Genomic DNA, 28000 nt, shown 5'->3' with positions numbered 1-28000 from the left:
ACTTCCATTCAGTTCGTCATTCCTTTCATTACCACCCACAGGCACGAGCTTACGTTACAGTAACGTGCTCGCATCGTGACCGGAGCTCATATATGCGCTGTTACTTCGCCGACACTCGCCTTTCTCTGGCAGCCACACCCTCCCATCTTCATCTCCATCTCTCACGCGTGCAGCTGTGACCGTCGGGCGGTGCGTGCGTCTCCGTGTCGGGCACCCGCAGCATCAGCAACACAAAAGGGTCGGAGCTGGAGCTGGGTTTACCTCAGCGCGGATCGGAAGGAGGGGATCGCGTTTCCGAGCAAAGGTGGTGGGATTTTTTATCTTCTTCTCTTCCATGTCGGTTTGTGTTTATGGTTACTGACTTCCATTTTCACGACGCTATTGACCTTGTCATTGTAGACCACCCCTCATTTTACCCATTGACCTGCTCAGATCTTCTACTCCATCCATCGCAGATCCGTGTGTGTTCGTCTGTGTATGTGTGTGTGTGTGTGTGTTTGCTGTAAATGGGCTGGTACTTGCAATTTGATCCGGTTTGAAATGCGCAAACGCCGATGTCAACAGGCCAGGTTGTGCTCAATCGTTACTTTTTAAACCCCAAAACAATCCTCATCAATTAAACGCCGTTTGGATGCTATCAGTGAAAAATGTGAGAAAAGCAGAGGCCACATTCTTTGTTCTCCACGCGCTTTTTAGTCTGCAATTAATAGACTGTAGTCCCCGTGCGGCGGCATCCGCTAATCTGCAATCAGCGGTTAGGTATCGATCGGTGCCTTTAGGGTGTATGTTGATGTTCTCCTTTACTTTGTCTTCCCCTAAACGATGGGCAGTCGGTATGAATTATAAGGATGTTTATGCCAGCTTGAAAACCATGCGCAGGCCATATGGTGCGGGCCTACATGTGCGGGGGGGAAATGAAGGAAATTATGGATTTATTTTCCCACGCGTCATTTAAAGCCTTTAAATCAATGCTGCAACACTGTCATACCAATGGACTTTGAGGCTGAGACACACAGGCAGCGAATATTAATGTCAGCTTGCCAGATATTAATTCACAGGTTACTGGTGCTGGGTTTATGGTGCTGGTGTGGAGTAAACTGGTCTGTTTTCTGGTTGGCTGATTCAGTGCTTGACTGACATGAAGATGTAGACTGCTGTAGTATTTATATTTTAGGTCATCAATAGAAAGACTGAAGCACGTGCTTTGCAGGAGAAAGATATGATAGTAAAGACGATGATAGCAGATAAGTGGAGTTACTTAGCAGCTATAACAACAAGCCGCTTCATATCCAGCCTTTAGAGTATCAGATCCACTGATGCACAGTAAACAACAAACCGTTATCGTATCATCACCACCCAATGGTGACTAACTGGCTTTTTTTTCTTTGCAGAGACATCTGCTGAGTGTCTTTGTAGTGCCAGACATGAATTTATTTTATTTGAGTCATGTATGGCCCTGGGACCTCAAAATAAAATGATTTAATTTGAAATTCTGTAAGATGTAAAAATGTCTGTCTGATACTCTGGTCTCTGTGTGTTTTAAATATCAGGAAAAACAGAGCTGAAAAACCCCATGATAACCTAGAAAGGTTGGTTGTTCATTAAACGAGTGACTGTCCAAGAGTATGTGCACAGCGTGTGATGCACTGACCGGATCCAGCATTTGATTGTAGTTTGCATCTTACTGCATGACCCACCTGACTCTGTATACTGAAATGAAACAAGTACTACGATTTGTCCTCCTTTAGTTCAAAATAGTAGCAGAATAACTCACAGTATGTTATTAACACAAAACTCAATTGTATTCCATTTTAATTTATTTATATGGCACTATACAGACCCTACTGCTTCTAGTGAGTCAAAATGCCCCAGGGTCCTTTTAGACTGCCTAAATGATTTGATAAAAGTACTGGATTCTGACACCAGCCCGTACCACCAGGCTAACCAATACACCAGCCCCTGTAAAAAATGTAAAAATGATAAAGAATTTGCTAGATACCTAACCTGATTAAATAATCACAGTTTTAATCATGTTGTGCAAAGCTCCGCACTGCCCATCTAAAGCATAAGTTCTCTTATTCTATACAGAGGTTTGCATTACGATTATTGCTGTTCTTCTCCAAAGCTAAAAAAAAAATGTAATTACAGTCTGGCAGTCAGTTCCTTAGGAGGCCTGTCCTAATTATTCAGTCCTCTGTGATGCAAGTTAATATCAACTCTTTAGAAATTTCCTTCCTGGATGATCTTAGAAATGTTTATGTAACACATCTCTGACCTAAATAATATGACCGCACAGTGTTTATTGTGTTTATGTTGTTATTCTTATTTTCCTGACATGCGTCATATATTTAGGTCACCACAGAAATGTTAGCATATATCAAAATGACAAGGGATTGCAGCAGGCTGTAGATCACATATCTGTGTAGGTTTGTATATTTAATGAGATCCATTCAAAATGTTCTTATTTGTGGACATTTCCCCCTCTGTGTATTTCTTATAAATCACAAGATGACATCACATTGCATCTATACAGATTTCCGTGCTACGGAGAAACATATTCAGCCATGCTTTCCAATTTCCATAAAAAATTTGAATGGCTGCTTTACCACATGCCAAGTGTAGTGGCTGCTACAGTATCACTTAGCATAGAGAAGGCTGTTTGATCCTGGCCTTTTTCGCACAAAGTGGAATCGTTAAGACACTCTGCTCGCCGTGTGTGCGCGAATACACGAGGATGTGAATATCTGTACTAGAGCATGTTTGCGCTGCTTTACTGGGAGGTTTCTATTTATGCACATAGGCAGTCAGAGAACAGTCTGTCTTTGAAGTGCTGTGCTGCTGTAACATAGGCGGCATCCAGGTTGGTAAAGCCCCATCATTACCATATCCCTGTGAGACTGCAGTGTGATCCTGCCAAAACTGGAGAGTGGGGGGAATAGCCCTTATTACACAATAACACTGTGGTGATTCTCACAGCCATTATGGTACCACGTCACATTATTATAAATGTAAAAAAAAGGATTGAGGGCAATTAGCTCCTTTTGTTCTCCTAAAAAAGGATATTTACTTTAAAAAAAAGCCACTAAATAGTTCCACAAGCTGACTTGTGTGTGTTGGATAGTGTTGGATAGCTCTAAAGGCTGTGAGCTTCACAGACTAGTCTATTACAGACATTTGTGACCATAACACTATTAGGGAGCTGTGATGGGGCGCATTACAGACCTTTATAATCACACATGTGCATCCATGATTGCAGTTAACCCACAAAGAAAGTCTTTATGAGCATCAGCCAGTTGAAATGCTGAATGCCACTCTGTTCTCCTGCACTGGATATCTGGCGGGGAAAACAAAGTGTCACTTTGTGCCTCCTCAGCACAGCAGCACTAACAGACACAGGAGAACGCCCATCTCTCTTCGCTAGGCACTCTCACTGCCCCTGTACCCACCGACACACCTCCTCCCTTCAGACTGTGCGTGTGCTCCACTCTCTGACACACATGAGCCAAAACTGACATGAGTTTTCATCATATGACGTCACCTCACAGGGACAATAATATTCTCATCAGCGTGAGAATATCAAGGGATGCTTACCGAGTCATTCTCCCGTGCGCCCACATACATGGACGTACATGCGCACACAACCGAGTGCTCACCGCATTTGACACCTGACTCCAGGTAATGCCCTAGATCCACAGTGACAGCAGGCAGGTGGAACAGGCACACACTCGCAGATCCCCTCGCGCACAAAGCGACTTCACAAGGGTAAGAAAGCAATCTTGAGCACACAGTTAGGTTTGCCTCTTCTATGCTGTTTGATGGTTGACTTAAGCTGTAGATTGGTGTAGACAGTCTCTCTCTGCTTGAAAGACACCTATCATGTTGCTCATGCTGTACAAGGTTATTATGTGCAGTAATGTTACTGTATGTTATTTGTCTAATAAAATATGCTGAGTCATGATGTTAGTGTGTGAGATGGTCAGGCAGGAGAAAAGGGGCTTTTTGCTTATTTGCAAAACTTAAGCATAGTCACTTAACACTTGCCTAATGTGGAAAATATAACCACGGTCATGTGATACATGTTGCACGTGACTCCTAAATCCATTGTTACACCACACGCAGCCTTTGGCTTTCAAAGGAGGGGACAAATACCAAGAACACTGCAGCTGGTGTTTACTCCAGACCTGTCCGACCAAACTGTACATTTAGTGATTCTGTTAAGGTTTTTCAACACTACGCTTTATGGCTGCGGAGTTCAGGCAATAAGTTAATAATAAGACCATTAATGAGGTCCATGGAGAAATGTCAGTTACAGTCAGTTAACAGCTATACTGGCAGTTATACTCCCCAGATGGTCAATGATATTGACTACCTGCATCATGTTAGTTTGTCAGCACTGGCATTATGAGAATTTCAGTACAGTAATGTTAGCTCCAAGCACTACTGTGCACAGGTGCATCCTCATGAAGCTGTATGTAGTCTTCTAAATGCCATGTGCAACTCCAGTTCCACAAAAGTTAGAATGCGCATAACATGTCAATAAAAGAAGAATGCAAAGATTTGCATATCTCATATTTTTTCACAATAGAACATAGAAAATATATTAAATGTTTAAATTGAGAAAATTTACCATTTTAAGAATAAGAAAAAAGCATTTAGCAATGATGATGCCTTTGCAATTCCACAAGGACTACTGCACCCCTTTACAATCAGAGGCTTTTAAACTGAGTGCTGATAGCAAACTGGACTGTCCTCCTCCTCTTTAGTCTGAAAATAAATGTAATCTTTGCCTCATCTGAACACACAGCAGTATTAAACTGAGTTTTAACAGAGGTTTTTCCCCAGAGCCGACAGTGGTTTTTCTAGATCATGTTCAGATATGGCTTCTTATTTGCATGATACAAGTTTAAACCTGCATTAGTGGAATGCACGGCTGTGTTCACAGGTGATTTATGGAGGTGTTCCTGAGTTCATGTCCATTTTTAATGCAGTGTCCAATATTGACTTTCAGCCTTGTCCTTTACGCACAGAGATTTTTTCAGTTTCTCAGACTCTTTAATAATATTGTGTACTGTAAACGATGACATGTTCAAAGTTGTGGCAATTTTACTTTGAGCAATGTTACTTTTAAAAAGTTCCACAATTTGTAGATCAGTGTTTTTGAAGATTGAACCTCTGCCCATCTTTACTTCTGAGAAATTCTGCCCCTCTAAAATGCTCTTTTTATACCTGTTTTTTCAGTCTTTTGTTACCTCTGTTGCAAAATTTTTGAGACATGTTGCTGCCATCAAATTCAAAATGGGTTAAATATTTTTTCATTAAATAGTAAAATGTCTTAAGTTTGAAAATTTTGTACGTTTTCTATGGTCTATCAAAGATAAAATATGAGTCTATGAGAATTGTAAATCGCTGTATTTATTTTGTACCCAAGATTTCTTGGAAGTGAGGTTGTAAATATCGGTGCTACTGCATCATCCATAAGAACGTTTCCTTATGGCAGTTTTTTATCTTTTGTCAGTAGATTATGCCTTAGCTCTAACTCAGGCAGAAGTAGGTTTAGATCTAACTCGCACAACTGAGTATGTTCACTAACTCACATGGGGCTCTGGTTTCATGGCAGCAGAAACAGCATCAGCACATGTTGGTGTTTTGATGTTTATGTTTGTCTTCCTTAAGCCCTGTACAGCAAGTGTGGTACAAAGGTTGTAAGAGGGGAGATTTGCATTAAAATTAGCTGCAAAAAAAGCTTAAAAAGACACATGTGGACTGAAATCAGCTTAGAGCATGGAGCTAATGGTTAATCCACCTTTAAATGCAAGTGAAAATGTGCAGCCCTGACAATAATGAAACTGCTAACAAATAATTTGATGAAATACTTTGCATCATCTTTAGATATTCAGGTTAAATTTAAAGTTGACTGTGACAGTAGAAGTCAAATGATCTGTAATTAACTCTGAATCCATCAGTGGACGACTGGATGGTCTGTATGAAAACCAGCCTGCTGCTGTAAAACCACTGCATTAGCAGGTGTAAGTGCGTCTGTCCACAGATATAGAAGACTGAAATAAAAAATAACAAATCAAAATAAGATTGTAGTACAAGTCACCAGCAGGTATTGATAAGCCATAGTCACTAGAAGTGTCAACAGTTTATGACCTTGGCGCCTTTTGCAGCATTTTCAATGCAACTGCCTAGCAAATTATATCTTTGCATACATATATACAGTGGGGCAAAAAAGTATTTAGTCAGCCACCGATTGTGCAAGTTCCCCCACTTAAAATGATGACAGAGGTCAGTAATTTGCACCAGAGGTACACTTCAACTGTGAGAGACAGAATGTGAAAAAAAAATCCATGAATTCACATGGTAGGATTTGTAAAGAATTTAGTCGTAAATCAGGGTGGAAAATAAGTATTTGGTCACCTCAAACATGGAAAATCTCTGGCTCTCACAGACCTGTAACGTCTTCTGTAAGACGCTTTTCTGTCCCCCACTCATTACCTGTATGAATGGCACCTGTTTGAACTCATCATCTGTATAAAAGACACCTGTCCACAGCCTCAAACAGTCAGACTCCAAACTCCGCCATGGCCAAGACCAAAGAGCTTTCGAATGACACCAGGAAAAGTATTGTAGACCTGCACCAGACTGGGAAGAGTGAATCTACAATAGGCAAGCAGCTTGGTGTGAAAAAATCAACTGTGGGAGCAATCATCAGAAAATGGAAGACATACAAGACCACTGATAATCTCCCTCGATCTGGGGCTCCACGCAAGATCTCATCCCGTGGGGTCAAAATGATCATGAGAACGGTGAGCAAAGATCCCAGAACCACACGGGGGGACCTGGTGAATGACCTGCAGAGAGCTGGGACCAAAGTAACAAAGGTCACCATCAGTAACACACTACAACGGCAGGGAATCAAATCCCGCAGTGCCAGACGTGTTCCGCTGCTGAAGCCAGTGCATGTCCAGGCCCGTCTGAAGTTTGCCAGAGAGCACATGGATGATACAGCAGAGGATTGGGAGAATGTCATGTGGTCAGATGAAACCAAAGTAGAACTTTTTGGTATAAACTCAACTCGTCGTGTTTGGAGGAAGACGAATACTGAGTTGCATCCCAAGAACACCATACCTACTGTGAAGCATGGGGGTGGAAACATCATGCTATGGGGCTGTTTTTCTGCCAAGGGGACAGGACGACTGATCCGTGTTAAGGACAGAATGAATGGGGCCATGTATCGTGAGATTTTGAGCCAGAACCTCCTTCCATCAGTGAGAACTTTGAAGATGAAACGAGGCTGGGTCTTCCAACATGACAATGATCCAAAACACACCGCCCGGGCAACAAAGGAGTGGCTCCGTAAGAAGCATTTGAAAGTCCTGGAGTGGCCTAGCCAGTCTCCAGACCTCAACCCCATAGAAAATCTGTGGCGGGAGTTGAAAGTCCGTGTTGCTCGGCGACAGCCCCAAAACATCACTGCTCTCGAGAAGATCTGCATGGAGGAATGGGCCAAAATACCAGCTACTGTGTGTGCAAACCTGGTAAAGACCTATAGTAAACGTTTGACCTCTGTTATTGCCAACAAAGGTTATGTTACAAAGTATTGAGTTGTATTTTTGTTATTGACCAAATACTTATTTTCCACCCTGATTTAGGAATAAATTCTTTACAAATCCTACCATGTGGATTCATGGATTTTTTTTTCACATTCTGTCTCTCACAGTTGAAGTGTACCTCTGGTGCAAATTACTGACCTCTGTCATCATTTTAAGTGGGGGAACTTGCACAATCGGTGGCTGACTAAATACTTTTTTGCCCCACTGTAAGAGGTGTCTTTGTTTTTGGTATGCACCTATACAGCCTACGTCTGACTAGCTGGTGCTGTTTGGATTTTTTGGAACCATATTTGCATATTTGCTGCACCCATACTGTATATGGGTGCAGCAAATACGTACATGGAAAGCCACCTGCTAATTAATACTATGTAACAGCAACTAATAAAATTACAAGAATTTCCTTCACCAAAATTAAAGCACAAACTTCATAGATGAGCTGTACTTCTTAGTGGACCATGACATTTGCTCGATAGTTCCATTAAAAATTCTTCAAAAGGCGCCAACGCTACAAACGCAATAGCGAGGTCGTATTCAGTTATTCAGATCAGTGGAGTTGAGGCCTAGCAGGCAGCTGCTGTCTGTCTGTTTGACACACCTGTCAAAGCTTTATGAAAAGTGCAATTGTTAAGAAAGGGGAAACTACACATAGAGATCAAAGCTATTTTTTGTAGCAGGCTGTAAATGTGATGTTAATTCTGTTAAACTGGTGATTTTATCATGGCTGCAAATTGCCACACCGCAAACTGCAGTTTTTGTCATTTCTGTGGCTTTCGGCTCACTTCATAGAAACATTTAACATGAGGAACTGATTACACCATTACACTTGCTTTGCCACTGATATTTATTTTAACCAATATAGGGTGCACTAGATAGCAAGTGCACATGCATGCTCCTTTTACTATCATTGCTTGCCACTTTGTGCTGCTCTGTGCAACTGTTCTTAAAACAACTACATCAGGAGAACCAGGAGCAGTGTTTGCACATATGCAGGTGTGCACCTAGAGAACCATTTCAGTCTATTTGTAGTGATAAGCACTTGTTCTGTGTACGTTCTCGGTCTCCTTTGGCCCTGCCTGTTTCTATGATTAGTATAGGCTGAGACACGATCGAAGTCCAAACCCTAAGGGCACCTAACAGATCTTGGGATTGCATCTCCTTCCTCATCCATCGCTTACCATCTCACTTTCCAATCCATGCTCCCATTCTTCAGTCTACACCTGATGCTTATACACCTAACAAACCCAGACCTGTTGTTTTGTCACTGCACTGTATTTATTTCACCGTTTTTCTCCCAAAGACACAGCGGAGGCAGCAGGAACATTCATCTGGGTAAAACGAGCTTTGTGCAAAAGGGCAGATCGATGTTCCCTAAGGTTTTACTGCAGTGGTGCGCAGCCATCTCGAGCTGCGCAGCTGAAATAGGTAAACTGTTAACACAGCTCCAACACGTTCGTCTGTCTGCTTTGTCAGCAAGCTACCTGTGCTGTGCGATTATGGCACATAGCTGCTACAACTCTGAGCTATGCCATCAGGACTCTGGTAGCTGTCTGGCCTGAAGGATGTTGAGCTGCTGAGTCGTTCAAAAGCGCTGAGACGCAGCATCGTGTTATGCCACCGCCATACTATGATGCAGCTGTATCCTTGTCAAAGGCATTTCTCTGCTTCTGTAGAGCACATGGCTGCTCCTCGTGCTTCTCTCATCCCATCTCTGTCCTCTGCAGCAATCGGACTACACATAAACACGAAATAAAAGCTTCTCGGCACACAGACACTTTCTCAACATTGGCACAAGCAGCCAAACAGACAAACAATAAAACAAGATTCCACAATATCTCCGTTTATAGACACAAACACATGCAGTCTCTTTCCTCAAAACACGCTCTCTCTGTCTGTGTTCACACTCCTACTTCCAAACATGCTTGTTTGCTCCTTGTCCTGTGCTGGCTGGAGTCAGACAGGACAAAGAGCCTTTTTCTGGAGCGAGACATTTCTGAGAGAGTCTGTGCAGCTCTGTCACACTCAGGAAGGAAGCCCACGACATGCTGATCCCACTGGAGGCAGCGGGCTTCTCTCCAGCTCTCTCAGTACTGTCTCTGATATTCTCTGGTTTTATCCTGACCACTTGTGGTTTTTTACAACACAACACACATTCTGCTGTACATCAGAAAACCTCTGGCTCGGCCGGCGTGCTGCAGACAGGTGTTGACCAGAGGACGCTGGGGTTTCAGGGTTCAGGAAGCCATCTGTGGTGTGTTGGTTCCTGCCAGTTTAGGAGTTGCAAATAAGAGGTGGTTTGTGTGGATCTCTAATTATGAGGCAACTTATAATACCTGCATCTTAGCTGAGAACTGTTACTTTGGATAAACCTGAGTTGTTGGGGGTTTTAATCACTATTTTTGCAGCCACAGCAGAGAGACTTCAGAGAGCTCATCTTGTTTTTATCATACCCCAGGAAAGCCAATCACAAGAGCCATTCTGCAAGAGCTAACAAAGCCGACCTTTCTGATGAGAGTAAAATGGAAAGCGCACAGGCCCTTTCCTCTTCCTCCTTTTCCCTGAATTAAAATCTTAATAGCAGCATCCCCATGTTCACTTCCTTTTTTCTCTCATCACAGCCAAGGTGGGCAGTGATCATAGCAACGGACACCATGGAAACTAAGCATGACATGGTCCTAGAGGTAACCGAATCCAAAGGCCCAGGTAAAGTAGTTTTATAGACATCTTAAAGAGACGGCCTTTTAAAAAAACATGTTAGGTTCATCGCATCATGACCTTTTTTTTTTTACTGTCTCTTTAAGAACTGCATGGTGTGGTGATGGGTTTGACTTCATAGAAGAGATTTACTTCATTTGTGGTGTGGTGTGTCCACATTCTGACTTCTTTAATCGCCTTGTTCTTGCTTGTCTGTGATCCCTGCAAGGGTCACGATGACCCTCATGGAGAGTGAGTACAGCATAGTGCAAATTGAACAAAGTAACACATCAATGTTAAAACATCATGAAAACACATTTGTGTTCAGGAATTGCAAGTGTACAGATTCTGTACATTTATTGGTGGACATAATCGATAGCTGTCTTAATGATAATGTTAACAGATTCGACTATTTGACATATATGCTGTTTCAGTGGTGGATACTTTTACTCTTGGATCTTTGTGATGTCAGTGAGACTGGATATCCCTAATAAGGTCATCTTACAAACATGCAGTGCAAACCTTTTAGTTGTGAGGGGCAGCCAGTCAGCTGACAGGTGACTTTAAGTGAGAGCAGATAAAATGTCACATTTCAGAAAAAGATAGAACCAAGAATGAGGGGGAAAGGGAGCTGAAAAGGCATAATAAGTGTATATAATAAAATATTATGGACACAAAATGAAAGAATTATCATGCCCTTTTTGCATGCACTATTTCCTGGCAGCGATCACAATTTGAAACTGGTTGTAAATAACATGTCCAGGAGTTTATAGTGGCTGTAAACCCCATCCTCTATAGGCAATTTGGGAGTTTTGAATGTTGCTTATTCTGAGAAATATTTTTTAAAAATGTCCCTCATCAGTTTCATACCGCTTATTAGTGACTGTAAGATGAAAACCATGGCTTTAATGGTTCACTGCTCTGCTGATGCTTTAAGTAAAAAAGCTACAAAACTCTACTTTATACTACCTGCCCAGCTATAGACAGTGCATATTTTTGCTGTTGTTATAAAAGCATAAAAACATTTGAAAAGATTAGACACTAGTTGGGTTTTTTGTAGTTTTTTGAATCTCCCAGCCTTCGATCAGGTAATTCATTTACAGCAGTTTGAAGCTTACAGATAAAACAAAAACAACAACAAAAAAGAAATGCACAGGAAAAAACTGAAGAAGAGCTGAAGAAACCAACTATTTAAAAGATGAAAAAATAGGAAAATAACTCATTAGATTATATATGGGAGTAAACTTTTCATCTTAAGGGTCTAGTGAAGAGATGGCTGCGGACATTAGGGAATGTACTAGTGTGAGATGATGTAAAGGGTGGGAACAATCAGACATGATGGGTTTTGCTTTCTTATGTAACTGCAGGGTTTTCAGTGCTGTTCCAGTTATTTTGCTGCAGATATTAATCACCTTATTCAGTATGTTTTCTGTTTGATCTCGAGAGACTGATTGCAAATGACAGCTTGGAAAGTGAGTTCAAATTCAATAAAAGAGAGATAAAGTGTTGTCACCAGGGCCCTGTCAACCTGGAGCTTGAGGAGTTTGTCGATATAAAAGAAACACTGTAGGTTTTCTTATTCTCATGTCAGTATTAATATTACTATTAGAGTGGACCTGTGATGCTTCATATTTTCTGCATTAGTGGTTAAACTTATATATATTAAATATGACTATGTTTTGAATAAATAATTTCAATTAATTTACATGTAATTCTTGTCAGCTAAACGTTTCAAACTGCCGCAGATTCTTTTCCCCACTTTTGGCTCACTATGATGTAAGTGACAGCAGATATTCCTCATATAGTCATCTCAAATCAACATAATTGGTTTTGAGCTCATAAGCCCCTCCCGCCTGCTCTTCAAAGTGTTGTTTTTAAGAAGCAACCAATCAGGAGAAAGTTAGCTTAAACGAGGGGAATGAGGCCCAGTATAAGATAAATAGGGATTATTGTGAACTGTGAATGCTGCAGAGCATTACGTTTACCATTAAAAGTTGTCACTTTGTATTACATATGAGGGCTAGGGTTACATAAGACATTTCTATGGCTTACACCCTTTCTGTCTGAAATATAGCAAGTTTTAGTTTTAGTCTGGCACTGCTTGTTTTGTTATGATGAGATAGAAATGAAAAGTTTGAGTCTAAAAGTAGTTTATTTTATATTTATTGTCTTTAATATGGTTTCCAAATACATGTAGAATTGCAGTGTTTGTATTATTCTGAGCATCAATCACTTTATTAAAAACCAAGTCCACTATGTGCCACAGATTCCTATTTTAGGAAAAGGAAAGAGTGGACATCTTATACTTCTATTTCCTAGCATGGTGGCAGGGGCCTAGGGCTGTGCAATATGAACAAAATCTCATATCCCGATATAAGAATTCTATCGTCCCGATAATGATATAAATCACAAAAATGTAACATTTTCTGTAAATTCTGTGAATCTCGGGCAGCTCGACTTGCGGGAAGTGTTTCCAGCTGCGCGTCATGTAGCTGGAGTCGAGTGTTTTAACCGATGCATGAAACGATACATTTTTAGACATAAGTTGTAAAGGCCGCCGTTTTCTTTGTGAGTATTTATTACACGGCGTGCTGCGGGGAAAAGCCTGTTCTAACGTTTGAGTCTAAGGTTTATTTTTTTAGCACCCGACGGCTCTTTTTTTGCTTCTCATCCGTAAATAATCTGCTCTTTCATGTGATTCAGTTTATTTTGAAAGGTTTCAACAGGATCTTGAGCTTTATTATGAAAGGTTTATGTGGAACATAAACAAGCGGACACGCGATGCTGTTACCGTCGTTGTTGCTAACCGCAACGCATAAAAACAGGCGCTTGTCCATCCGTATTGTGGTTATATTAAATATACGAGAAAGAGAGAACTTTAAGAAATGAATATAGCCACTACAGTGACCATCAAAACGATGAAAAAATATTGCCGTAAACAGTTTATTTTGCGAAACCACGAAACAAACGATAGCGTAAAATGAAACAATAGATGTTTTTATATCGTCATCTGATATATATCGTTATATCGAACAGCCCTACAGGGGCCTACCATGTTTACAAAAAGTACTATATTTCAGCAATGCTGCACTGGTGTGATCCATCATATGTAGCAGCATGGAAGGAAACTGAATGCAAAACAATAACCGATATGCATATACAGGCAGTTCTGGCAGATAAAACTCTACAGGACTTGATTGTTAAAACAGGAAATCCATGGGTAAAAGCCACACTAGAGGTTTGGAAAATGGTAATAAAAGAAAATAAGTTGGATATAGATAAATACTTGGTGTGCTGCTGGCTGCATGTAAAAAGGCACTGACCAAAGGGTGGCTAACACAGGATTCACCAAGTGAGTCTTAAAATTAAGGTATGTGTCAAGTGATGTACATTTTATTTCAGGTTTAACTTCAATAAACACTTAAAAAAAAAAAAAAAAAAGGTATTATCACCTGAATATTACACAGCTGCTGTGTTTTGGTTTCCCCCTTACATTTATGGATCAAGGATCACAGACTGCATACTGCATAAATAGTTATTTTTAGCTTGCTTCCTCCTGCTTTGTTCTGCTTCCGTCTTTTACCTTCACCAGATGTGAAACAATCCCAGATCGAATGGCTAGAATGAAAAAGCAGCAAGATTTTGAATCCTGGATTACCAGGGTCAAAGCATCCTGCATTGCGAGCACATGGGAAGCAAGACGTAACCCTCAAAAATAGGTTGTGCTGCTGCACAGTCTTGTTCTCTGCAGAAAAAATGTGTCCTGCCTTGTTTCATGCATGAGTGTGTGAGCATGCCCATGGCGGTGTATTATGAGCTTTGTACCACTGGATTGGCCCTCATGCTGGAAGAGCGTGCTGCAGGGAAACAGAGCATCACCGTCGTACCCATAATATGAGTCGCTGCACTTGCACTGAGAGTGAACAGGTCGATGCCACCAATTTGATCAAAAAGAGACACAAGAATGGCATGAAAAGAAACAAAGCCAAGATAAAAAATATCAGAGGCCTCCTCATAATCACTCTGTAATATATCCCAAAAGTACTGCTTTGAGATTATCCACAGATTAGGCAGTCCACTATTCTGTCATTCAGTGAGCTGTTTTTTACCAAATTTAACCTGATTCCAAACTAGGGTGTTACAATAGTGGAAATTTACACTCAATACTGATAGAAAGGAATGTATTTGATTCTATTTTGAAAAACCACAGGGGACAAATGACAAAAACATAAGGTATTGCAAAAAAAAAAAAAGATAACATCAGTGACAACACTTTTTAAGCTGTCTGGCGCAGTGCAAAAAAATGCTGTAACTGTAAGGTATCTTATTCTTTCGGCTGCTCTCTTTATGCGTCATCACAATTGATCATCTGCCTCCATCTCACAGTCACACTAACCCTCTGCATGAACCTCCGCTCAGGTTTTCTCATTTTTCTCCTGCCTGGCACCTTGATATTCAACATCCTTTTTCCACCATCTTTGCACCATCCCTCCTCTGTACACGTCCAAATCATCTCACTCGTTCCTCTTTAACTCCCACTTGAGCTGAGCTGTCCCTCTGATATATTCACTTCTAATCTTGTTCATCCTGGTCACTCTCAGCGAAACTCCTAGCATCTTCAGCTTGGCCTCCATCTCCAAACTATACATCACAGCAGGTGTCTCTATCACCTTGCAACCCTTCCTTTTCATTCTTGCTTCTATCCTTCTGTCACAAATCACCCCTGACACTCAACTCCACCCACTCCACCCTGCTAGCACTCTCTTCTTCATGTCTCTTGCTTTTGATGTTTGACCCCGGGTATTGAAGCTCATCAACCTTTTCTTCCTCTACTACTGGCAGCTCAAACAGCTAACAGATCATCTGCAGAGGAATGGCTTATTTGAAGAGTTCCAGTCAGGTTTCAGAGCTCATCACAGCACAGAAACAGCTTTAGTGAAGGTTACAAATTATCTTCTTATGGCCTCTGACAGTAGACTCATCTCTGTGCTTGTCCTGCTAGAGCACGCTGTAGGTATTACAGATATTACAGGTACTGCAGTGGTTTGAATCATATCTATCAAATCGACTCCAATTTTCTGCACGTAAATGGAGAGTCCAATGGTCCTTTGGAGGTTTCTGTTTACATTACATATGCTTCCCTTAGGCAGTATCATTAGAAGACATAGTGTACATTTTCACTGCTATGCAGATGACACCCAACTATGTCAATCCATGAAGCCAGATAACACACACCAATTAGTTAAACTGCAGGAATGTCTTAAAGACATAAAGACCTGGATGGCCACTAACTTTCTGCTTCTTAATTCAGATAAAACTGAGGTTATTGAAAATCTTAGAAATATGGTATCTAACCAGATTCTTACTCTGGCATTACCTTGGCCTCCAGTAACGCTGTGAGGAACCTTGGAGTCATTTTTGACCAGGACATGTCCTTCAATGCACATATTAAACAAATATGTAAGACTGCTTTCTTCCATTTGTGCAACATCTCTAAAATTTGAAATATCCTGTCTCAGAGTGAAGCTTAAAAACTAGTTCATGCATTTATTACTTCCAGGCTGGACTACTGCAATTCATTATTATCAGGAAGTCCTAAAAACTCCCTGAAATGCCTTCAGTTAATCCAAAATGCTGCAGCAAGAGTACCGACAGGGACTAGAAAGAGAGAGCATATTTCTCCTGTTTTGGCTTCCCTTCATTGGCTTCCTGTTAAATCCAGAATTGAATTCAAAATCCTGCTCCTCACATACAAGGTCTTAAATAATCAGGGCCCATCTTATCTTAATGACCTTGTAGTACCATATCACCCTATTAGAGCACTTCACCCTTGCACTGCAGGCTTACTTGTTGTTCCTAGAGTATTTAAAAGTAGAATGGGAGGCAGAGCCTTCAGTTTTCAGGCCCCTCTTCTGTGGAACCAGCTTCCAGTTTGGATTCAGGAGACAGACACTATCTCTACTTCTAAGATTAGGCTTAAAACTTTCCTTTTTGCTAAAGCATATAGTTAGGGCTGGACCAGGTGACCCTGAATCCTCCTGGATTGAATTGTAACTGCTATTGATCTCTGTCTCTCCTCCACAGCATGTCTTTATCCTGTTTTCCTTCTCTCACCGCAACCGGTCGCAGCAGATGGCCGCCCCTCCCTGAAGGAGGTTTCTTCCTGTTAAAAGGGAGTTTTTTCCTTCCCACTGTCGCCAAAGTGCTTGCTCATAGGAGGTCAAATGATTGTTGGGTTTTTCTCTGTATCTATTATTGTAGGATCTACTGTACAATATAAAGTGCCTTGAGGCGACTGTTGTTGTGATTTGGCGCTATATAAATAAAATTAAATGGAATTGAATTGAATCCACTGTTACAGATCTCCCTCCCACTAACACACATGTATTCTGTCTTTAATTCCTCTTTTCTCTGGAGCAAGCCTCCAACTCTCCAGATATCCACCTGCTCCCACCACACTCCTACTGCTTACTTTAACTGTAAGGTATGACAAAATTATTGGACCACTTGTCATAAAAAACAAGAAAACACAAAGATTGTAGAAAACTGTTAAAAACCTCATGTTTTTATTAGGCATATAGCAAACTGAAATCTTGTTTTAATACCCAAATTTGAGCCAGCACTGGACTTCTTTGAGAAATCAAAAAGTAATTAAACATTCAACCGTTAAAACTAATTTTTCTGTTCAGGAATGCATTTAGTTTTAATCGCTAGCTTAACAGCTGTAACTATTATTATTATTAACAATAATAATAATAATGATAATAGATTTGTATAGTGCCTTTCAAAGGGCGCTTTACACAAGAGTAGAAAAAAAACGAAGGTTTTGTTGAAGAGGTGAGAATTTGGTAGCCTAATAAATAAAAAATACTAATAATAATGATGATGTGCTTTATGTCATGAGCTTTTTGGAAAACACAGCATTAAAATTTAGCATTAAAATGCATAATTTTGATTGAGGACCTTGTGCATATACTGGTGGTTGAACCTTAATAGAAATATTAAAAATTATTGCTTGATTTCTGGCAGCTGGGAATAAACCTTTCATTTGGTGGTCTAACAAATTTGTTGTCATTACTATATATTCTTATTATTTTACTTTTGCTTGAGGCAGTGCTGTACTTCTAGACCCTTACCTCCATATGTCGTTGCTCATCAATTAGAGCTGTTAAGGTAGGCTGCCAACGTTTCTGTCTACTTGCTGGTAGGCTTTTATCAGCTTCAATCTTTGACTTCAAGAGAAACACAACACTTTTTAGCTTAACAAAATGGGTTATTTTGTCAAATTCACGCTGTTTATTACCGTTACAGATCTGCAGGACTGATAACGCTTGCTACCTAACGTTCACATTAAGGTTTAGCCATAGCCGCTAGCTGCTACCGTAATACACGCTAATGTGGCTATCGGGTAATTGCTAGTAGTTAAACGGCTAAGATTAATATTTATAATTCATGAACTGTTTCACACTTAAAAGCATTAGTGACCTCTCGAAAGTTCTCGTATGTTTTTTTTTTTTCAGTGTTGTGAATCTAAACTACCTCAGCAGCTGTTGACAGGAGCAAAGACAGCGCTGTCAGTCTGGATGCAGATACAGGGACTCATGATTTTAGTTATCAATCCTATTCCACTTCCTCAAATATAAGAAATACCTAATACTTGTTTATTTTACGATTTTAATAGATTTGCGTATTGCTCAGAGTTAGATTTAGATACTAATCTAACTCTAATGTGTGTTTTGTAACCATTTTATCAAACGCACAGTTTAAACCCAAATCCATTTGATTCGTGTGGACATAATGTCTCGATTGATTGATTGATTTTATCAATTTTCTTCCATTTTGGTCATTTTAGGGTGCATTACATAACAAGAAGCCACGTTAGGCAGCAGAAACACAGATCAGCCACAATATTAAAAACAATAATTAAATTATTTATTTAGAGTACAAATGTTTTGTGCAGTAGACCTTGTTTTGTCTTGAATCCTTTACAAATCTTGACTTAAAAATTTGTTTAGGTTGAAAATTTATTTTATATTGAAGGGCGGTTTCGTAGCACAATGTCTGAAGGTGTTTTCTGTTCCTTCCTGTTTGCCTTTGGAGTAACATATGACAGATTGCACCTACATGTGCTATATCCATAAGAAACTGGGAAAAAAAAATACAAATATGATACAAAGTCATGTAAGCTCATTCATCATTTTCATAATATCATCGCTGACCAAAGACAATGACTGCTGGTGATTCACTGCTTTACAAGCAAACATCTACCTACAGGTTTTACACTTAAGTATTACTATGACAGAAGCAAATAAATATAAAATGCTGATTTGTGTGCCATGGATTTGCTAGTTATTATTATTATTATTATTATTATTATTATTATTCAATTTGGAAAGAGCCATGGTGGCAGTTTCTCCCATAGATTTAAGCTAAGCTTCACATTAAGTCATGAAAGTAGCTAAGTCTCGAAGTCTCTGCAAGAAAAGGAATGAACATGTTCTTCTTTGGGATCTGGGGCATCACAATGGAAGGTAACCCTGTCACATCCATGTTTTGAAGAAAAACAACAGTAGTTTTAAGTTTTTATAGAAAAAAATGGGAATAGTTTTTATCTTGGCTGATACTTGTGAACATTTTTCAAAAAGAAAATGAGGGTTATGTTTTTTAGGTAAGATTTAAGCTAGGGGACAGGGTAAAAAAGATAAGGTGTATATATAGATCTTTATATAGATCTTTTTTGGAATGATGGGGGACTTCAGCAGAGTCAAATATAAGATGAACAAGATGGAAACATCTGTCCCTTGACACTGAGTTTCTAAAATATTTTTTTGTGTAAACATGTCCTCTTTCATACACAAAAAAACCCTCGAGTTCTTCAGGGTCAAGGAGTGGGGAAATTAGTTTACTGTATCATTTCCCATCATGCCTTTCGTTTAGTGAGCAGCATGCAAAGTGAAATCCCACACCGGTTTCTACTTATAGCACTGAAAGGGATACCCGCAGAGCCCAGAGAATGCCTGTCTGCACAGTGGTGTAGAGTAGCTTTGTAGCTTTGTAACCTCACTCACTTAGTTCAGGGAGTGGACCTTCACAACTACACAAACACACAGAAGTAAGACACACAGCTGGGTAGCTGCTGTAGTTTTGAAGGAGAAATGTTCTGCAGTACTTGTTGAAACACCTCAACCAAGGCTGAAAAGTCCCTCCACTCTGTGGACAAACTGAATCCCTGGATCAGGAGAGAGAATCCAGATCCAGATTAGTTTGTGATATTAGCTTAAGAACATCAGGGGATGTCTCCCAATTTCAGTTAGGTATGTATTTGTGATGATATCACATAAAATGTCAAAGTTTTGCTCTATATCTCAATGATAAAGAATCTGCTAAAAAACTTCCTGGATCTAGCAAGAATCCAGGAATTCTTTAGTGACTGGATTGACTCCAGAAGTTGAAGCAAGCCAAAACTCTCGTAATTTGTTTTTAACTATTTGATCCTGGTAACCAAGAGGAAAAAAAACAGGAAGCAATCACATTATTTTCTTGGAGGAGATCATTAAATTGTTTGTCTACAGTTTTAGCCGAAGAACCAATGAGCTCCTGCCATAATGTGTCATCCGTCCATGTTCAAATAGCAAGAATTGCTTCTCCTGCTACAGTAGTGGTCAGGATTTAATCACACTTAAACACAATTATCATCTAATGCATCTTCAATCAAATTGTGCTTAAGGTCAGAATCATAATTGTTTTGTTTTTTTTATGCGCAATAAGCTTTGAATTATGATGGATCGCGAATTGCACGAGCTACTGTTTCAATGAGGTTCTGTTAAATGTTTTCAAGCAAACTTTTATTGTTATGTTATTGTTTGGATCCTGAGAAGAGAGCGCACAGACACGTTTTCGCGTTTACACATGGGAAAGTTTAGTGTAAGAGTTTATAACTTACTGGCATGAACAATGATGAGGTGGTAAAGATACCTACTGAAAGTCCAAAGTTAAATTCTTCGCTTTTGTCAAACACTTCCTCATGAATCAGCACTGATCTTGGTAGTAATAGCAGGGTTTATGACAGCTGCCCTGTTTTATTGTGTCTAAATCGACACACTTGAAGTGATTACCTCACAGACTGATAGATTAGCGAATCTTCCAGTGGTACCTGTGATATGTGTAGCCTTGAACTTTTATATTTACTGTAGTGCTGCACACATGTGGCTAGTTTGTAATAGCTTTTGGAGTTGTGACGATAACTGAGCTTTCCCTACTTTCAGTTGTGCATTTATTTTCAGTCTGTAAGTAGGGGAGCTAGTGACCTCCTCCTTTTTTTTTAATTGCTTTGGCTGTTGGTGCTCTATTTTTTATGTGTGGTGTCGATCTTTCACACTTCCTGTAAATACAAGTATGAACCAAAGAGCCAAGGTTTTCTTCTCATTCCATCTGCTGTTTTCTTCGTTTTCTTTTAACTCCGTCAAACACATTTCATTAAGTACACGCGTGTAACAATGAATATGCTCATAGGCACAGTCCTGCTCGTTATCTCGCCCGAGGGTGAGATATAAAGATTAATGATGTGATTGCATGTGGCTGTGGTTGTCATCCATTCTCCTTTCTACCGCCAGAGAGAAGGCGACAGGGCAAGTTCCAGCCGTTCAGACGACTGTTTGGGAAGAAGAAGAAAAGACAGGCGAGAGAGGGCTTTGATGGAGCAGAGCTAAAAACCAGTTTTTCCACAGGGGAAGTGTGCAATGGTGTTACATCTGATGAGGAGTCCGATCAAAATCTGAGGTTAGTACATGGATCAGTTTTTTTTAAAACATGTATTCATCTATACTATACACACAGAAACTGAGCTTATTGTCCATTCACTACACTACCAAAGGTTGGAATTTGTTGCTTTTTTAAAACAGTACATTGTTTTTTTTCTCTGCTAAAAGCAACTCAGCTTCTTATTCACTTCTAGACAAATGAAAGTGTTAAATCACGCGGTTGCAAAATGCTGCAAGGTGACATAATCTGTAAAGACAAAGGTGAGGCTGTGCTTTGAAATGACTTTAAAGGCAAAAGGCTTCACTGACAATACGAGCTTACCTGTAACGACTTGTAACAGGACTGCGGGGTCAATCATTTCACTGTGTAAAGTTTTTTGCTGCTGCAAGTTTGTGATAAATGCATGAATGACTGACAGATGACACACTGCAGCACTGAAGACAATCTCCTTCTCCTGCAGGGAGTTGAATCCCATCGGATCTCGAGCTCTCTCACACGACAGCATCTTCATTCCAGAGGAACCGGTGAAGGAGGCTGGTCTGGATCACAGCATGTCCCAGGAAAACGTGTCGGATAAAGTTAGGAATCTGCAGGTGGGCCGTGCAGAGGTGTACACTCACTTCTCTTTTTGCTCCAACTAGATATGTTGTAATCATTAATTGCTTTTTATCCTCACAGAGGCAGATAGCACAAGGTATAAAGTTTGGCCAAAGGCCTCCTTCTCTGAGAAGAAGTGAGGGAGATGAGGGCAGCTCAGATGAGGAAGAGGTTCCGCGTAGCCCTCTGAAAGTTTTGGCCCAGGTAGAAGCGGAGCCACCAGGAACAGAGCCAAAGGTATGAGTTGACTGACTGGTAGGTTTTCTGTTTGTTTTAAGTTTGATTAATTTAACACAACATTTGTTCTGTTTAAGTCTTGGGTAGCACTAAACATGTGAAGAAGTTGCTTAGAACCTTTTGTGATTCTGGTATATCACTCCACATCAGGGGATTGTATTAATATTAAATAAACACATAAATAAATAAACAACCTTATCACACCACGGACACCTCTGCTTTCTGTGTACTGTGTCTACAGAGATCTCTTTAAGTCGTAGTTTAATTGCTCTTACTGTGACATAAGCAGGTGCAGGGAGGTCAGCCATTTGGACCACACAGCCCCCCTGTGAAGTCTCCAAGGTCCAAACGAGTTCTTCCACTCACTGGCACGATTGAGTCCATCAACCTTGATGCCGTCCCTCAATCAGTTCCTCGCTTAGACAACGCTGCCGCCAAACATAAACTCTCCGTCAAGCCGAAAAACCAGAGGATTTCCCGCAAGCACAGACGATTCACACAGGTGAGTTTCTTTTAATGTGGGTTTGCATGTTTGTTTATTCTGTGACACCCTTTGTTATTGTTAAAAAAAGCTGACACTACTTGGACTTTTGCATTCCAGGACCTCCAAGAGGTATCCATTCCTGGTTTGGTCCAAGATGACCTCGAAGCAGCTGGCATCTCCACAGACGACCAGCGTAGAGCGTCTGTTGAGTCCCCTGAAAGCTTCAAGAAACAAAGACTCCATGAGGAGGAAAGACAGGAGGCGAGGAGGATGAGAGAGCTTGAGGAGCTGAGGTTCAGACAGGAGGAAGAAGAGAGGAAGAGGAGAGCAGAGGAGCTGAGGCTGCGTGAACTGGAGGAGGAGAGATATCGTATGCAACAGCAGGAAGAGGAGGCAAGGAGGCTGCGCGAGGAGGCAGACAAAAAGAGAATGGAGGAGGAGGAAAGGAGGATCAGAGAGGAAGAGGAAGCAAGGAGACTGCTAGAGGAGGCAGAGAAAAAGAGAATAGAGGAGGAGGAGGAAAGGAGGATCAGAGAAGAAGAGGAGGCAAGGAGGCTGCTAAAGGAGGCAGAAAGAAGGAGAATGGAGGAGGAAAGGAGGATCAGAGAGGAGGAGGAACGGAGGTTCAGAGAAGAAGAGGAAAGGAGGATCAGGGAGGAGGAGGAAAAGAGGATCAGAGAGGAGGAGGAAAGAAGGCAAGAGGAAGAGCGCATGAGAAGGCTGGAGGAGGAAAGGAGGATGCGAGAAGAGGAGGAGCGTCGGCAGAGGGAAGAAGAGGAAGAAAGGAGACGACTAGAAGAACAATGGAGAAAAGAGGAAGAGGACAGGAAGAGGCAAGAGAAGGAGGAAAGGAGGAAACATGAGGAAGAGGCAAGGAGGCAGCAGGAGCTTGAGGCTGAGAGGAGGAGGAAGCTGGTAGAAGAAGAGGAAAGAAAGAAAGAGGAGGAAGCAGAGAAACTGAGGTTGTGGGAAATGGAAGAAAAGAAGAAAAAGGTAGCAGAGGAGAAGAGGAAAAAGGAGGAAGAGGAGCAAAGAAGGATGTCATTGGAGGAGGCTGATGGGAAGTTTGATCCACAAGAGATGAAGAGAAGAGCTGAAGAGCTACGCTGGAGGGAGATGGAGGAGAGACAGAGGCCATTTACTTTTAAAGTGTCCTCTGGTGAGAAACAGATTCTCTTCCAGAAGGTCAATCTGACGCCTGTTACGCCGGCCTCCAGCCACCAGAGCGCTGCTGTCGCTTATCAAAGAGATGGAGCAAAGGCTTCCTCCTCTGAAGGACCAGACTCCCCCAACCTGCCAGCATCTCCATATGTCCCCCATACAGCTATCCTAGTGACAGGCGCCCAGCTATGTGGGACAGCTGTCAATTTAGACCAGATCAAAGACACCGCCTGCAAGTCCCTGCTGGGTTTGGGAGAGGATAGAAAGGCCCAAGGAACACCGCCAACAAAGAGCAAGACTTCCCCAGAATGCAAGTCTGGAAAAACCAAATCACTCAATGAGTCTGTGCTCTCTACCGATCAGTCCAGTGCAGCTGTCCTGGCAGAATGGGCAAGCATCAGATCAAAGATATTCAAGGGGGTAGAAGAGGGGAAGTACGACGAGTACCCAGAGCCGAGCAGGAGCCAGTCTCAGTCCAGCGCTGAAGAACAGCCTCTGTTTGCCCACACGAACCTCAGGAAGACCATGTCTGCTAGCGCCAAGTTCTCCATCACCCCTGCAAGGAAGAAGTTTGGAGATTCAAATAGGAACTCTGAGGTGTTTGGTGCAGAAGATAAGGAAGCAGGAGAGGAGGTTGCTCCACCTGGAAGCCCCACTGTAGCCTCTCCTTCTCCATCAAGTAAACCTCAGAACAGGACAAGTAAAAGTGTCCGCATCATAGAAAGAGGGTCAGATGAGTGTATGTTTGCCAAAGACCTTCCTTCTTTCCTCGTTCCCAGTTCTGAAATTCAATCTGAAGAGGCAGAGTCGAAGAGCAGGGTTCAGAGTGAAACAGAGACATCTGAAAGCAGAGTGGAGGGAGAGGAGCAGGGCCAGGACAGTGAGGAGAAGCCTTCTCCTTTTGGCATAAAGCTGAGGAGGACCAACTACTCTCTGCGTTTTCACAGCGAGCAGTCCACAGAGAAAAAGAAGAAGCGCTACAGTGCTGGGGACAGCTTTGATGGCGTCCCCTCGCCTCTTACCCCCATTGAGCCAGACTCTGATGCCTCTTCTGTCTTTTCTGACAAATCAAGCCCCACGTCACCTCAGAAAGAAGGCGCGGTCAGCAAGTATTTACATGCATCTGCCTCTCCTGCATTCCCCCGGGGTAAACTGACTAAGTCTACCAGCCCGACTCCACACAGTGAGGGTGAGAAAGTGTTTTCCAAGCCACCGCTCTACCGCAGACCAGTGACATCACCTAAGCCTACAGGTGCAGCCCCATCACCTCCCCCATCACCACTACCTAAGGTAGCTCATGAGTCTCCCAGTGATGATTCAGTGGAGAGTACAATGGGTGTGGATTCATCCATCCAGGAGCAAGCCGGAAGGAGTGAGGAACCTTCAGCCCTGCTGCACAAGAGCAGCCAAAGTCATGTCCAAGGGGAAGAAGAGCCCAAGGAGAAGAGGTCATTCTTCCCCTCCATTAACATACCCTGGAGGGAAAAGGCAGACAGAAAGACAGAACTCATCAGGAAAGGTCAGCATCTTTGTTAGTTAGCTGAAATTATCACGTGAAATAACGAGCTTTAGATGAACCTGTAAGCTTATCTTGATACTTTTAGACAAAACTGTGTAAGCTGCTTCATCCCCAAGCATCTCCAGACCGTAGCTTCCTATTTAAGTAAAGAGACATAAGCAACAATCTTCTCATCTACATAATGCAAATCCATTTGATTTGCCAATATCTTGGCAACATTTACTGCTTAAAAGGATGTTCCATACCTAAATCAAATTACCATTTATCCATCTAGATTGTTTTGGCATGAGTTGGTGATATTGGCAGTAGAGATGTCTGCCTTCCCATGAATATACTGGGACTAAATGATAAATCCGCAAGCAATTATGTGAATAGTTTTTATGTAAATGGCTATTTTCTTTCTACTAACCTACACGCATTGTCGGACAGAAAGAAAAAAAGGTCCTGTGGAAAAATTTGGAATATGATTTTGAGATGAATGTTTTGTTAAATTAAAAATAGTGTTTTGTAGTATCAAAGCTTTCCAACAACATCTATCGTGTGTTCATCTGCAGAAAAACCATCCCTACAGAGCAGGCACTCACTGGACAGTGCGAGGGTCCAGGAGAAGGAGGCTGGACCTTTGTGGATCACACTGGCTCTTCAGAAGCAGAAAGGCTTCAGGGAGCAGCAGCAGAACCGGGAGGAGCGTCGTAGCCAAAGAGAGGCCAAGCTGGCAGAAAAACAAGCTAAAGAGCGAGACAGTGTATGCCCCACAGATAAACGTTTACACACTTTCTCGTGATCTCCGTAACATACTGTCCATCTTCTGAATGGATCCCAAATCTCTTTTGCAGATTACACTGGTGAGCCCCACAGACAGCAAAGGAAGTGGAAGCACCAGTCCTTCTTCTAAACCTCAGACGCCAGAGGAGCCCAAGAGACCAGAGAGCCTCCTGGGAAAATTTGAACGCCGGGAGCACCTAAAGAAGGCCAACACTCTACCGAGCTCTGTCACTGGTAAAATTGTCATATATCGTAGTAAAGTGAATATACTAAGTAGCTATTAGCGTCACAAACAACAGGATGAGCTCTTTTTCTGCGATTTCTGGTTATTCTGATTACAGTTGCTGTTATTAGTCAGGCAAATTTCTTTATTTCCAGAAGCTCTTCTTCAAAATTAATCTGTTTTTTTAAAATGAGTTTAATAATGGGATATAGAAAGCAAACAGATTAGTAACACATTTTTACATGTTTGTTGTTGCAGTTGAGATTGCAGACTCTACACCGTCGCCACCTGCTGTCAAAGAGGTGTCAAAGCGCTTCCCCTCCAGTGACTCTCCGCAGGTTTCCACAGAGCCGGCCTGGCTTGCTCTGGCCAAACGAAAGGCCAAAGCCTGGAGCGACTGTCCTCAGATCATCAAATAACACCTCAAACCACCAGCTACACACGACACTCCGGCCTGCATCAAGAGTGTACACTGCCTACAGACTCTGAAACACTTGGAGTGTCACCATTAACTGTCCCCCCCCTCTGAGAACTCCACCTCTCACTTCTCACAATGAAAACTCTTCCCGACTGTGAAACCAGTAAAGCTCTCCATCTCCTCCTAACCCCCCCACATACACTGGCTGGTACTATTATCATGTTAAAGTGCGCTTCACATTCACTTAATCCGATACAGCCACACAGATATAAACAATTGATGCGAGCATGCACATACTGTATAAAAACATAAATTATATGTCTCTTAAACTCCTGCAGCCAATCGCAACCATGGTTGGCCACTGCAATAGCCAACCTTTTTCTTTTTTTTTTAATTGTGTAGCCAACTGTGTCACCATGGTTGTAAATAAATCATTTGCTCAACACAATATAACACTTCTTTATTATAGAGGTGAAGCTCTGATCTATGACAGTGTTTAATCAACAGAGGGTAACTGTCTGAATCATGTTTTAAGGGCTACCAGTTTAAACTCAGCACGAACCTGCTTCTGGAAGTGTTACAGGCATCCCCTCTGTCCTTCTTGGCGTTATTTATGTAAAGCAGCAGCTCTCCCTCTCCTGTGTCTTTTCTCTGAGCCTTGTTTTTCATCTACAAGAGATGCCTTTTTTTTATCAACACATACTGGAAAATCTTAGCTTAACAATTCTCACTGTGCCCGTGACGACTGTGATAGCTGTCCAAGGAGCTATTGTACAATTTTGCCATGATTTAAAAAGAAAAGAAACATGGTGGGTGCACCTAAACACAGCACTGAAGACCACAAGTGTTACTGGGCATTTATGGTGAACCTGCACCTCATCCTCACAGCTGTGTGCCGATGTAATTTGGATTTTTTATTTTTAGGCTTTGCTTATTGGAGACAGATGTGACACCTCCTAGCTGTAGACCTACGACTCTTATAGCTGTCCTCCTGTAACACGCTCGTCTTAGTAGGCTTGCGCCATCACTTTCTCTTAAATGTGATATGATCCTACATAATGTAAACATTTCCTCTATGAAGAAAAAAAAACCTTGATTCTTATTTCCTGCCACTCACTTAATGATCTGTATCTATGTAAGTATGTACTGTATGTAAGTGAAAGGCATTGCCGGAGGTTCGGTCAAAAAGAGGGCCCTAAAAGAGGTGGACTCACTGTCATTTTGTTTCTAACTTTGGTCGTGCACAATAGTGTAGTGTACGCAGTGTTGTATGTAACAAAAAATGTTTGGTATTATTTGCACTTTTTTGTCCCACTTACAGATATGAAAAAAAAGATACAAAATGTTATGAATAATGTAAATTAAATACTGATGTCTGAACCACAGAACTGCCGTCTCATACTGTTCAAAATCACGAAGGGGAAAGTACTATGCTCATTACAAACTCCATATTTCTATTCTTGAAGTGGCTTTACATGATTCATAATTCAAATTAATCAGTTTACCTTACTGCTAAGTCTCGGTGCAG

The 28000-nt window shown here is 41.4% G+C and overlaps 1 protein-coding gene across 4 annotated transcripts; it reads left to right on the top strand.

Annotated features, from left to right (window-relative positions):
* Positions 1-27: 27 nt before the first annotated feature.
* Positions 28-27859, top strand: cracd (capping protein inhibiting regulator of actin dynamics). 4 transcript variants are annotated; one of them, XM_023155637.3, is made up of 9 exons: positions 28-304; positions 20921-21086; positions 21529-21661; positions 21747-21902; positions 22189-22404; positions 22504-25066; positions 25621-25811; positions 25903-26065; positions 26313-27859. In XM_023155637.3, exons 3-9 carry the CDS (start codon positions 21620-21622, stop codon positions 26471-26473), a joined length of 3492 nt encoding a protein of 1163 aa, XP_023011405.2. In that variant the 5' UTR covers positions 28-304; positions 20921-21086; positions 21529-21619; the 3' UTR covers positions 26474-27859. The 4 variants fall into 4 exon arrangements, with proteins under 4 accessions (XP_023011405.2, XP_076736138.1, XP_076736137.1 ...); XM_076880023.1 differs by lacking the exon at positions 28-304 and adding an exon at positions 3420-3762; XM_076880022.1 differs by lacking the exon at positions 28-304 and adding an exon at positions 16963-17480.
* Positions 27860-28000: the final 141 nt, after the last annotated feature.

The sequence above is a fragment of the Maylandia zebra genome, linkage group LG23 (assembly GCF_041146795.1).
Source record: "Maylandia zebra isolate NMK-2024a linkage group LG23, Mzebra_GT3a, whole genome shotgun sequence".
Classification (NCBI taxonomy): domain Eukaryota; kingdom Metazoa; phylum Chordata; class Actinopteri; order Cichliformes; family Cichlidae; genus Maylandia; species Maylandia zebra.
This window is presented reverse-complemented; position numbering and strand designations above follow the sequence as displayed.

What these genes read in the sequence shown, in the direction of transcription:
- cracd (XM_023155637.3), top strand. Translation starts at nt 21,620, where the DNA reads ATGTCCCAGGAAAACGTGTCGGATAAAGTTAGGAATCTGCAG. An exon ending in ATAAAGTTAGGAATCTGCAG is followed by an intron (nt 21,662 to 21,746) that starts GTGGGCCGTGCA and finishes TTATCCTCACAG; the next exon opens with AGGCAGATAGCACAAGGTAT. An exon ending in CACCAGGAACAGAGCCAAAG is followed by an intron (nt 21,903 to 22,188) that starts GTATGAGTTGAC and finishes CTGTGACATAAG; the next exon opens with CAGGTGCAGGGAGGTCAGCC.